Source organism: Bos grunniens, chromosome 9 (genome assembly GCF_055505025.1).
Source record: "Bos grunniens cultivar Pamir isolate PY7600 chromosome 9, Bosgru_T2T1.0, whole genome shotgun sequence".
Lineage (NCBI taxonomy): Eukaryota > Metazoa > Chordata > Mammalia > Artiodactyla > Bovidae > Bos > Bos grunniens.
Window position 1 is genome coordinate 81,580,515 of NC_141173.1, and position 13,860 is coordinate 81,594,374.

General features: G+C 38.5%; 1 protein-coding gene across 4 annotated transcripts in view; it reads left to right on the top strand.

Annotated features, from left to right (window-relative positions):
- AIG1 (androgen induced 1) overlaps positions 1-13,860 on the top strand; it is a 272,208-nt gene that overhangs the window by 107,887 nt on the left and 150,461 nt on the right. For all 4 annotated transcript variants that reach the window (XM_086318129.1, XM_086318130.1, XM_086318132.1 and 1 more), the window contains exon 3: positions 3,822-3,923. In XM_086318129.1, the coding sequence (XP_086174255.1) occupies positions 3,822-3,923 (102 nt within the window). The remainder of the gene's footprint in view (positions 1-3,821; positions 3,924-13,860) is intronic.

The window sequence follows — 13,860 nt, forward strand, 5'->3', positions numbered from 1 at the left end:
ACCATCTGTGCTGTGTTTTTAATCTCAAGAATTATTTAGAAGGCTGATTACTCAGTTAGCTGTACCTCTTGACCTTCTAGTGTTACACTAAGGAAGGGGACTAACCCTTTCCTAAAAGTCACTTTGTTTTTAATAACCCATATAATTCCCTCCAGGTATGGTGGGGGTCAGAGGATTGGCCGAATTGCATGATTAAATATTGACCCCACAGTGCTTTCTATGTGATAGGGACACCACAAATGATCGTTCCTGGTGACGGAAAGGAGCTCTCCACAGTGGTGTGCTGGCCAACATTAACAGCTGGCTCTCTAAAGATAAGCTATCTGATGTGTAGCATTTGCTAATTTCCATAGTAGAATATTAAGAGCAACTTTTTAAGTTCAGACTTTAGATGAAATAGAGAAATTCTACAAAAGGCACAAATGACTATAACTAAAGAAAAAATTAGAAAAGCAGAAAAATCTGTATCTGTTAAAGAAATTTAATTCACAATTAAATCTTCTCACAAGAAAACTTACAAGCCCAGATGATGCCACTGGGAAAGTATATCAAATAGGTATGGAAGAAATAATACCAATCTCGCACAAAGTCCTTCACAAAGTAAAGGAGGGAACACTTTTCCACTTTATTTTTTGAGGCCAGGATTATCCTGTAACCAAAATTTAAAAAATGACATTATGAGAAATTAAAAAAAAACTAGAGATCGATATACTTTATGAATAAAGATGGACGAAATAGCAGCAAGTCAAATCCAGTAATGTATAAAAATGATCATACATGATGACCAGGAATTAAAGATTGATTTAACATTAAGAATCGATTGCTATCATCCATCATATTAACAGAATAAAAGAGAAAAAAAATATGGTCACCTGAAAATATGCAGCAAAGTTATCTGAAAAAATTCATCACTCATTCATTACATGCATAAATTAGGAATAGAAGAGATTTTCCTCAACTTGATAAAAGACATCTAAGCAATACCTGCAGTTAATATCAAGCTGAAATGCTGAAAAACTGAACACTTTCCCTAAGTAGAGAAGAAGGCAAAGATGCTCAGTCTTCATCACTTCTAGTCAACATTGTACAATAAGAAAAGAAAAAGAAGTAAAATGGCATACAAATTGTAAAGAAAGAAGAAAAAACTGTCATTTGCAGATCATGTTCATATAAAAACTGAAAGTAACTTATGACATAATTACTCAAATTACTAAGTGAATTTTGAATACACACAGGATACCGTGTCAATATACAAAAATCATTTGTATAGAATAGAGAAATTTGAATAGGGAATTCTTAATATGCCACCAACAAAGAATGTAAAAAAGAAGTTTAAAGCTATCTACAATAGCAGAAAAAACATGAAATGCTTAGTGATAGATAAAACAAAATATGTGCAAGAGCTGTATACCCAGAATGATAAGCAGTGAGAAATTAAAAATCTGAATAAATGGAGACATAGTTGTGCTCATAGAAGACTCATTACAGTTAAGATGTCATCATTTCTCTTCATATTGAATATATTGATTCAGTACAGTTCTAGTCAGAATTTGAGGACAATGTTTTTATATGAATTCACAAGCTGAGATTCTGAAAAATTAAGTGAAAAAGCAAAGGACTTAAAATAGCCAAAACAATTTTGGAAAAGAAGAGTAGAAAGCAAATGGAAATCTAAGGAATCTAAGATGGCCCCCAAATTCTGCTCCCTTCTACACAGGCCTGTACAGTCCCCTCCCCTTGCGTGTGGGAGGGGCCCTGTGACAGTGATGGGATGTCACTGTCTTGATTAAAGTACCTTATGTGGCAAAAGTAAAGAGGTTTCCACCTATGACTCCATCCAGGATTTGAAATGGTTTTGTACGGATGGTATGGATCGCCCGGGCAGTTGTCAAACTTTGGTTCTCACCCTACAGAAACAAATACCTCTAACCATCTCTCTGGTCAAGAGTACACACATTTATTGCACGGTCTTACCTCCAGGGTCAGACTCAAGAAAGAGACCCACACAGGCCCTGAGGCATACTCGTGCCTATTCAGGCAGGAAATTCCAGGGTCATGGCTTCCCAGGATGTGGTTTAGCAAAGGAGGGGCTTGCAGGCTCTGGGTAGACCAGCCATGTGGACCTGGGATTGCCTCACTCCACGGGGAGAGAGGAAGGTTCCAGGTGGCTGGAGCAGACCCTTGCAAAGCAGAACATCTCAAACTTTGATGTGCACAGGAGTGACCTCAGGATCTTATCAAAATCCACGATCAAAACCTATCAGGCTGGGACCTGGCATTCTGCTAAAAAGCTCTCAGGTGGCATGGGTGCTGCTGATCCAGGGGCCACGCTTTGAGTAACAAAGCTATAAAGCATGGCACCCACCCAGATCTGAGGACAGGGAACCCTGATATTCAGTACACATGAAGTTACTGGTGGAGTGAACAAACCCAAATTGTGGATAATTCTAAAATTGTTTGTTGTACTTGGAAAGCTCCTGATGATAATTAGCATTAAGCTAATAATACATGGGTTTTTTTTCTTTTTTCTTTTTGTGCATTTATCCACTGAATAAACACAGTTGCCCCAAAAGCAAGATAAATAACTGTCTTAATCTGGTATTAAACTACGTGTGTTATCTACAATTACTATTGTAATTATCATTCAGTGTGTTTTATGAAACAGTAAATGTTCATAACATCCTGGATTTTAAGGGTGAACTTTTTCAAGCTAAGATTATCCATGTGATAACTGATGTACTTGGAAATAAACTTTGGAACCCTTCTGGTTTATAACCTTGAGCTATAAACAGCAGGAGTTTTATACAAAGTGGCAATAAAATAGATATTATTAATAAAATGTCAGGGCATGGATGCCTTATGAGAAATGAGTTAAAATTGTTCCTACTTAATATTCATGCTGCATTTTATCATTCTGTAGTATTTATTATTTTGAGACATAACTCTGAAGAGACTTTGAGACCTCCCTCTGAGATGGTTCATTCTCTTTTCTATGCTACATTTAAAGACTATTTACAAAAGCATTCACTTAAAAAAAAATTCTATGGTGAAAGTTAAGACCTTGGGCCGTTTGTTTCTTTATTTTATCTAAGCTTCTTCTCTCTCCATTAGTTTGAGGAAAGGTAAAATAATCAATTGAGTGCACTTTTGATGATGAGGTTGCTGATGGGTCAAAATAAACCCCTGGCATCAAGATGAATTTATGAGCTATTCCAAGAGAATTAGGAATCTTCCTTTCCTCTCCGTACACTCTGCTTCTCAGTGCCACTAAAGCCCCTGCTTTAAGCTATATAAATTAATACATTTGCTGGAAATGTGACTTTAGGACATTTTATAGCAGTGATTTCAATGCTGTTAGTGGTGAAATAGAAACTTGAGAATGTGAAGATTAATTTAAACCACATGATGGGTTCAAGGAAAATACACTACAGCTTCTTGAATGTGTTCTAATGTACAATGGGGAATGGGATCCAAAAAACCACCAATGAACTTTTAAACCCTCTTGAGGGGAATCAAACCAACACAATTAGCCCTGGAAGGGAGCTGTTCCAGATGACAGACAGACCATCTCTCTGTCTCGCTCACAAACAGCCCTGTGCCTGAGAACATAGTTGGGAAATCAAGGAGAGAGGAAGAACCCCAACAGTTACCACTAATGGGATGAAGTTAGAATGATCTTTCCAGTTATTAGCTGGCTTACTGATTTATCTTTCATTGTAAATTAAAGTTTTGTTGGGTTCTTTGAACAGTAGAAAACCAACCAATTGTATGCTGTGGACAGTTGGTGCCTTTGAAATAAAAGGATTTCTTTTCCCTTCCAGTTCGTTGTAGCGGTGTTCTGGATCATTTATGCCTATGACAGAGAGATGATTTACCCGAAATTGCTTGATAATTTTATCCCAGGGTGGCTGAATCACGGAATGGTAAGTGAACAAAAACAAATGATTTCTTTTTATTTAAAAAAAAAATCTACTGAAGAGCTGTTTTCTAATTCAAGCTGTCCATAAAATCTAGCTAAGTAGCTGTGAAATGGAAATTATAATGAGACTGTAGTTAGAGAAGAAAATTGAATGTAAATTTAAAAAATGTTTTCTCATGACACTGAGTCACTATTAAAACTGTAGAAACTGAATCCATGGTTTATGAGAGGTGTCAGTTGTGTTAGTTATAATACAGTTGGCTCATTCCAGGATGGATTTAATTTCTGTACCATTCAAAGGCTTGTCCGCTATTGGAGATGGAGGATTGATTCCCACCTGCACCACTATGGATACCCCATAGTCCATGGAATTCTCCAGGCCAGGCTACTGGAGTGGGTAGCCTTTCCCTCCTCCAGGGGATCTTCCCAACCCAGGGCTCGAACCCAGGTCTCCCACATTGCAGGTGGATTCTTTACCAGCTGAGCCACAAGGGAAGCCCAAGAATACTGGAGTGGGTAGCCTATCCCTTCCCCAGTGGATCTTCCCAATGCAGGAATCAAACCAGGGTCACCCACACTGCAGGCAATTCTTTACCAACTGAGCTATCAGGGAAGCCCATGCCTCCTCCACATCACATCAGTGAGATTGTGTTGAAAGTAGCTAATGTACTTGGAGAATTTCCCCCTGGAGGAGTGGCAGGCTGTTACTTTCCCTGGGAGGGCTGCTACAGACATTGGAGGTGTCTTGTTGGGTTCCGTTCATCCCAGGTTTTTGCCTATGGCTGTGACGTCTTTTCCTTCTTCACGGTCTAATTGTTTTGAACACTTTAGACTTGATATTACCTTCACAAGTTTCAAATAAAATACTTCATGCAGTTTGCACATCACTTGACAAAATTTGAGGATATATTTTCTGCAGAGGAATTTTGTGTTGTCTTCCCTATCCAGCTCTGGAATTGAGTGCTGTTTCATTTATTAACATAAGAAGCTCACATTTCTTGGTTGCATCAGTTTTTAGAATATGTCCCTGGGTGCTCCTAGTGAAAAGGGCAACCCATGGCAGAAATTATAGGGGAATGAAGAACTGGAAATCATGTGTCTGAGGTTCAAAATAAGTGTTTCCCTCCCCCCGCCGCCGGCCAGTTTTGGTATATTTTAAGAAAACTGGTGTGTAGTAACGAACAAACATTATTGTACTGTGGAGCGAGCGTTGATCAAATCTTTTGTAAGCCAACTCCTCAAAAGTAGCACATCTCAGAGAACTGGAATTTTCCTTGAGTCCAATTCGAGCCACACTGTAGAAGGATTAACATGGCACCTCAGGTCTATTTAAAAACAAATTAACCAGTTTGAGCTTCTTGTCAATTGAATGTAAGCATCTCCAGAGCCTGACATGGTTGCTCTTCCTCTCTCTAACATGTCTCTTTTCTTAAATATGGAAATACTCTCATAACTCCCAAGTCTTTGCAATCCTCTGCCTGCAATGCCCTTCCCATTCTTCACTGGGAATCTCCTGCTCATGTGCTCATGTTGCGTGTATACTGTTTTCTTTATGGAGCCTTTGCCCACTCTCACAAGCCAAGTTCACTATGCTATTAGCTGTGCTTGCCTGGCACTTTTATATCTCCATAGTACATGTCTGTATCCCCCACAAATATGTTATATGGTTACTGCAAAATGGTAGCCTTTGAATCCTGAGTCTTTGCCCAGCCACCTGACATATAGGAGGACCAGTACATATTCATTAGATTGACGACTAATTCAGTACAGCCAGTGCCCACAATTCTTTGCCAGTAAATATTAATAGCTACTATTTTTTGAGAACCTACTGTGTGCCAGGCTATATAATTTAATCTCCATAGTGGTTCTATGAACAAGAAGTTATCCCTTTTACAGAAGAAGAAACTGAAGCTTAGAAAGTTTCTGACACCGGAAGGGCTTTGGAAGTATAATAGAGTCCTGGGCAATTTGGCCTGTTGTCTACATCCCTAAACTATAGTGATACCTTCTAGCCAGAGAATAAATCACAGTCTTTGCAGATCCTGGTGCTGCTTAATGTTTGGAGTGAATGGTTTGTTCAATATGTATGCAGTTATTAGAACTTCAGCTGGACACTTCTAATTTTCCCTTGACTCACCTTAACGGGTTAAAATTCTGACTCTTGGAGGAAATACTACTTAGAAATGCAAGGAGGATTTGAGTGACACAAATATTTAGTAAAGAGAAAAGATAAATTAATGAACATGTCAAATCCTCTTGACATAAGCTCAGTAGATTTCTTCTCAATGAATTTTGTCTCAGAAAAGTCATGATCATTTCTTGGCTTTTTTTCTTGTTCCAATTCATGGTTCAAGAATTGCTAACAGAGAAGTTACATCTGGTGGCTAAGGAATATTTTGTAATATTAAACAATTTATATTACTCTAAATATATATAGATGAAACTGTAAATACAACATACATAAAACATGATGCTGATTCTTTGGATTGGCAGTTAAAATATGAACATTAAATACTGGAATAATGAATAATTTAATTCATGATTATTATAAAAATGTATAATACAATTTATGAAACATCAAAAAATTAAGTCAGCATTTTCAGCTTTGTTTAAATTGTATTTAATTAATTATAGTTTGTATTTGCCTTTAATTTTAATAGCTACTTTTGAATATCTAATTATAAAAATATGAAAATAATTCATTACAATTTTTACATTTATTTGATGTTCATATTTTGATGAAAACATTCAAATTATATACACTTTAGTTACAATTATATTCTATTTTTAATTGATGTTTTTGTTAATACTGTCAGTAGAGCTCAACTTTTGTGAGAATTTCCATTATAAAAAGAAGGGTGTGGCAACCCACTCCAGTAGTCTTGCCTGGAGACTCCTATGGACAGAGGATGGCAGGCTACAGTCCATGGGGTCACAGAGAGTTGGACGCGACTAAAGTGACTTAGCACACATGCACAAATTTGCTGAAATAAAAGCAAGACAATAAAACTGGGAGTATTTGCATTGTACTGAATATTTATATTTGTAATTATTAAGTTTTACTACTCAACCATATTTTTAAATTTTGTTTTACAAAAATATATCTAATAACGTTGAAGGATAGAATATATTTTGTTTAATACTTTCTAAGTTTAATTTGTAGCTTTCACGTATTTCTGCAAATGGCTTACAGCCCTCCAGGCCTGTTTGCTATTATTGCCTGCTTAGGTTGTTACAAGAATTCCAAGAGAGAATGTACTGTGTTCTTACATATAGAATCAGATTCATTGTTCGAAGGATCTCAACATCATTTCTAGGGATCCAGAGTGCTGTACCACAGAACTGAGATGCAGTGTATAAGTCTATCATGGCACTATTTCAGGAGAATCAAGTCAGTCTTGAATTTACAGCATTCAAATAGGCATAAGAGAACACTTACAGGGTCTGAAATTCACAGGGGTTTCAATTTTGATTTTCACTGAAGTTGCCAGAAGTTAGACGTGATTAGAACTAAAGGAAAATATTCTGTCTCTTTTTTTCCATTGTCTTTCTGTTTGCTCTCAGCAATCCTAGAATTTATTTGCAGAAGAGAAGAGGAAATGGCTGATGGGAAGGGTAATATACCCTTGCTGTGCAAACACTAGGTTGTCTCCAGGCCCATTTAAATAGCAGTATATGCACACACACATGCACACCACGCAAAGAATTTTAATTTATTACAACGAAAAATACAAGCATATAACGTATGGCTCTTTCAAATAGAGTCAGCTCAGTATCCAAAATCAAAAATGTTTCTGTCCTTGCAACCCTATTTCCCTTTGTATTCCCAGCAATTCAAACAGCCTATTAGACCTTCACTTAGTGTCGATGATAAAAAAGATGCTTGTGTATTTGCTTTTGAAACTTAGAAGAATGTCAAGTTTACAATTATTTCTTTCTATCACCTTTTATTCTCAGTACACTGATTATCAGACAAAGAGAAAACAGAAGTGATATCAGCAAATGAATCAGAGTTTCCAAAATGTAATGTTGTGGTAGGATCTTCATGGCTGCCACATATGGAGGCTGATAGAGTCAGACTCGACTGGGCGACTTCACTTTCACTTTTCACTTTCATGCATTGGAGAAGGAAATGACAACACATTCCAGGGTTCTTGCCTGGAGAATCCCAGGGATGGGGGAGCCTGGTGAGAGGCCGTCTATGGGGTCGCATAGAGTCGGACACGACTGACGCGACTTAGCAGCAGCAGCAGCAGCAGCTAGCATTTATTGAAAACTTTCCACATGCAAAGCACCCTGGTAGGCACTGTGTAGTTACCAGACAAGAACAACACGTGCAATTTTAAAGGATGGGAAAGGCATGTTTGAAGTGGATGAAGGTATTTATTAATAAGAAAACGATTTCCCAGACCAACAGAGCGTCCCCAGTAGGTTGTATTCACTTACCCTAGGAGAAGCACTGTTGCGATTCTGGCTTATTTCTTGGATGCAAAAATAGAACCGTGAACCTTTCTCTTTTGCTGAGAATAATTTTAAAGTATTGTCAATGGAGTAAATATACATTAAAAGCAATAAATAAATATTTAAACTCTAGAAAGATTGCAGACTCTCAGAGATGCTATAATAGGAAAAAGCAACAATAAGACAGTCTCCTAGCTTATGGAAGACCTAATGAATGTTTATAAAGTGCTTTGAGAATGTCAAGCACTGCAAAAGTTTAGGATATTATTATTATCCCACAGATCTTTAAGCAGACATGACCTGGATGCTCTTATCATCACAGCGGGAGTTATTCATTCCCTATATAATTTATCAGGAGACAGAAAATAAGTCCCACCTCTCCTCATGCTTGATTTGTCAGTCGTTCTTGTTATATGTAACTGATCCTCAAGAGAACCTTAATTTAGGCAAATGTTTATTCTTTTCAATATAATTTTGACATTTGGTAATTACTAAAGTTCTTGTACATCTGTCTTTCCCAGAAGAGAAGGCATTAAATACTGCTTGGATGATCATTGGTGTTGTAGAAACTCAGATTTGATGTTCTTCTTTTTGGTAAATAATAAAGCTTATGGAAATTTTCCATTTCTGGGATACAAGGATTATGCATTTCATTGCCCATAGAGTCTGCCACACTGACATTGTATATTTCGTAAAATAAGCTGTTGATTGAAAGAATACCTTCTTTTTCATATAAAAAAGAACAGACCTTTCTCAATTTTCCCAATATATTCTAAAGTAACTAGAAGATATCTGGAAATTTTCAAAAATAAAAGTGAGACTGAAGCACAGGTTAGAAATTTCTTGGGAACCTCTTTCTAAGGCTCCCAGTGGACCTCCCAAAGAAAACAAAGACCCCTAAGAGCAAGGAGAGGTACAGAATTACTAAATTCTGTTTTTGTGTGTAAGCTTTTTTCATAACCAATGTTACTGATTTTAGCTTTTTCCACTGTGAATTTCATTTGTGATCATTAGTTCTGCCAGGCCACTGGGCTTGGGGTATCAGATGTTGTCAGTCCAAATTTTGGCTTGAAGATTTGATTATTCCATCTCTTTAAATCAGTAATGGATTTTAAGATATTTAATTTTAGCTTTTATCATTATTTTTATTATTTATCATTTCAAACAGAAATATTGTAAATTGAGAAGAATATATTCTTTTAAATGATATTTGAGACATTTAAACAAGTTTGTAAGGTAGAGAGACAGAGGTTTTTCTGGTTTCATGTATGAGGAACTTGGGATTTGCAACTCAATCATAACAAGTAAAAAGCTGAACAGATTGAGAAATCATCGACTCTTCTGGGATCCCTGTGAGAGTGGAGAACATAGACCATGCTGCTGCCCCAAGGTTAGTGAGACCAACCATCAGATACAAAGAATAGCAAATAAACTGGAGCAGAGTCTCCTGAGTGGAAACCACCATAGGAACCAGTACCGTGGGAGGGAAACCTGAACTCTAGTTGATAGATTGCTGGAGGCTCAGTGAGGATAACCTGGGAGTGAAAAAATCCAGGGTGGCCTGGGTATAGAGAGGTTCCCACAGTATTTTGAGATGTACCTGCAGGAGCTCAACCAGATTCCCACAGTAAATTTCAGAGAAACATTCCTTCATGCTTCCAGCAGATGGAAAAGAAAAGGAACTATTGTGAGAGACACCGGAACACTCAGCTCTTGACAAAGCCTGACCTCAAGAGAAACTAGTTAGCCAGAGCCTAACCTGCTGGGGTTGGAGAAGGCAATGGCAACCACTCCAGTATTCTTGCCTGGAAAACCCCATGGACGGAGGAGCCTGGTAGGCTGCAGTCCATGGGGTTGCTAAGAGTCAGACATGACTGAGCAACTTCACTTTCACTTTTCACTTTCATGCATTGGAGAAGGAAATGGCAACCCACTCCAGTGTTCTTGCCTGGAGAATCCCAGGCATGGGGGAGCATGGTGGGCTGCTGTCTATGGGGTCATGCAGAGTCGGACACGACTGAAACGACTTAGCAGCAGCAGCAGCAACCTGCTGGGGTATCATCAGAACCTAACTGACCTGAGAGGAGGGACATAACCAACTCCAGCTGGCTCTAGCCTTTCTGTCCTGCCTACGGTAAGGAGGGGAGAAGCCTGAGAAACACTTGGGAAGTTCATGATCCAGAAGCACAGTCTCACTGAAAGATTGAAGTGTTCTATAGTCCTAATCATATGGCTGTAGAACATTTCTCCTCCCCTGACACCTCACCACCATATTACTAAAGGCCTTTAATAGCAGTTCCTTTTATTCAGTACATCATGTCCACCTATCAGGAAAAAAAAAAAAAATCACAAGGCATACCAAAAGACAACAAGCACAATTAGAGACAGAGCAAGGATCAGAGCCAGACATGGTAAGGATATTGGGATCATCAGACTGAGAATTTAGAACAACTACGATGGGTCTTCCCTGGTGATCCAGTGAATTCTACACTCCAAAGGCAGGGGGCCCAGGTTCAATCTCTAGTCAGGGAACTATATCCCGCATGCTGTAACTAAGAGTTCGTGTGCCCAGCTCAAGATCCCCTATGCTGCAATGAAGCTTGAAGATTCCATATGCCACAACTAAGAGTTCGCATGCCCGACTAAAGATCCCATATGCTTCAATGAAGCTTGGAGATCCCAGGTGCCACAACGAAAACCTAGCACAGCCGAATAAATATTTTAAAATAAATAAGCAACTATGATTAATATGCTAAGGATTCTAATGGATAAAGTAGGCATCATGCAAGAACAGATGGGCAGTATAAACTGAGAGATGAAAATCCTCAGAAAGAGCCAAGAAGAAGTGCTAGCAATAAAAACACTGTAACAGAAATGAAGAATGCTTTTGATGGGCTTATTAGTAGACTAGACACAGCTGAGGAAAGAACCTATGACCTAGAAGACGTATCAATAGAATCCTCAGAAACCAAAAAGTAAAGAGAACAAAGACTGAAAAAACAGATATCCAAGGACTGTGGGATAATGACTAAAGGTATAACAGATGCATGATGGGATTACCAAAAGGAGAAGAAAGAGAAAGAAACAGAAGAAATATGATGAAGAATTTCCCTCAAATTAAATTCAGACCTTAAACCACAAATCCAGGAAGCTCAGCGAACACTAAGCAGGATAAATGCCAAAAAAGCTATGCCTAGGAGTATCATTGTTAAACTACAGAAAATCAAAGATAAAGAAAAAAAAAATCCTGAAAGAAGCAAGAAAGAAGTGGAAAGGAGGAGACAGAGGCTAGGATGAGGAAGGGGCAGAATAGGGAGAAGAGAAAAGAAAGGAGGGACCATTGTGACTGAGAAGAGAGATGGCTACAGAAAGGGGGGCCATGGAGTAAGGAGATAAGAGAGAGGAAGACGAGGGGAAAGAGGGTTAAAAATACCCTAGGGTAAAGAAGGCACGATGGCAAGGCCAAATCACATGGCTTTTTATACCATGTCTCCTTCATAGCTTCTGAATTTCAGGATTAATTTTTCTCTCTGTAGTACCTGGCATAGCCCTTGGCATAGTATAGGTACCCAGTAATCATCTGATGAATCAATAGATGTTTGTAGTCTGAGCTGGCCTCTATTCTGTTCACACAGATAGAACACACCAGACACCCTTCTTGACTTAGAATGCTCTCCCTTGGAGATCTGCTTGACTCACTTCTTTGCCTCCCTCAAATCTTTGCTCAGTCTCGCTTTCTCAGTAAGACTTACTCTGAGCAGCCTATTAGGCATTGCAATTTCCCCCAACCCCCCGGAACCCCCTTACCTTGCTGTCTATTCCCCTCATGGCATTAAATGTCCTTGACATATTATATGGCTTTGTTATTTGTTGTATTTATGGCTTATTGTCTATCTCTCTCTGCTAGAATGTAATTTCCATAAAGGCAGGGATCTTTGTTTCAGGGACTGATTTATCCCAGGCCCCTAGAACAGTGCCTGATTTGTTGCATAAATGAATCAACTTTATCAATATTCTATGTCCATGCTTTCTCTTGTTCTCTTTTATCCCACTCTTTTTCTTTTCCCTTCCATAATTGTTGACAGAGAGTATGATTCCAAACCATTTACTTTATTCCTAACTTGTATTTCACTTCACTTTTCAAACTCATTTTCACTGCAGCCAAATCTTATGTTCATGGCCTGCTGTCCCCCCGAGGGTCTTCTTGGTTGTACATATATTGTTCTTCCTGCCTGAAATAGCCAGAATTGATGTCTGAAGAACACATCATGGGTCTTTGGAACATTTAAGAGCAATAGGCCAGATAAATAATAGCTTGGATCAAATGTATTGAAAAGCTCTTCAGTATATTGATTATTTTATCTGGGTACTGGTTATTTTTTCTCTAGGGTAATAGTCAGACAATGCTTTTTAAAGCAACTTCCTGCCATCACAAATTCCTTTGTAAAACTGATTTTCCATGCAAGGGTAGAGTTCAAGGCTAATATTACTTGGCTTACACCCTACTCTTTTCCTTGCAACATTTAATAGATGAGCAGGCCCAGCAGTAGTGTGAGTTCATCAAAAGGTCTATAAATTATATTCAGATATTTTGGGGTCAGCAAAACCCAACGTGTGGTTTACTCAAGTGTTTTTACCCCTAATCCTTAAATCCATAGATATTTCAAAGTAAACTTCATTCATGTGTTTCCCATTCATTTGCCCTTAGCGCTTCATAGTTGGGGGAGGGGTGGAGACAGGCGGAAAGGTATTGTCCTAGGAACTGGCTTCCTTCTTCACTACCACAGACAGATCATTCATTAGCCACAGACCTAACTCCTTGGCAGAAGTCCATCCCTATATCCTTTCCAGTTCCCTTTTAATTGAAGCTCCAACCTCAGCAAGCATCAGTGATGGCTGCCAAAGAAAGTGAAGTGGAAAAAAGCTGCATTTTCTATCACAGAGGCACAGAATTCCAGAATCTTAGCCTTGGGAAGTGACTGTAAAGATCATCTGGTCCATACTGCATGTGATATTTAAATCACTTGAACAATATCCTGGCAGATTCAGGCTCTGCTTGAGCATCTCTGGTGATGAAACTTTAACAGTGGACCAAGACCCTGGGGTCTTTAGCTTAGGAAAAACTCTCATAAGGTACTCAGTTCTTTTTAAGTACCCATCTGCCCAGTCCCTTCATCCATTATTTAAGATCAAAACAGCAGTCCTGTCTGTTCTCCTCATGTTCCCTTTCATGAGGATGTCACTGTCCCTCATGACTTCAGTCTGTGCCCTACATGGATTGTTCCCAAGTCTGTACTTCTTGGTCCAACTTCTCATTGGGAATGACACTCTGCATTTGACATCACGACCTTGAGAAAAACATATAAATATGTTAAACCATATAAATATGTTGAAACAACCTCATGTAACCCCTCCTCTAAATCTTGTAATGCATCTTACGTTGCCTTCTCAACGATGGCCAGATACATCTAAAATTCCTC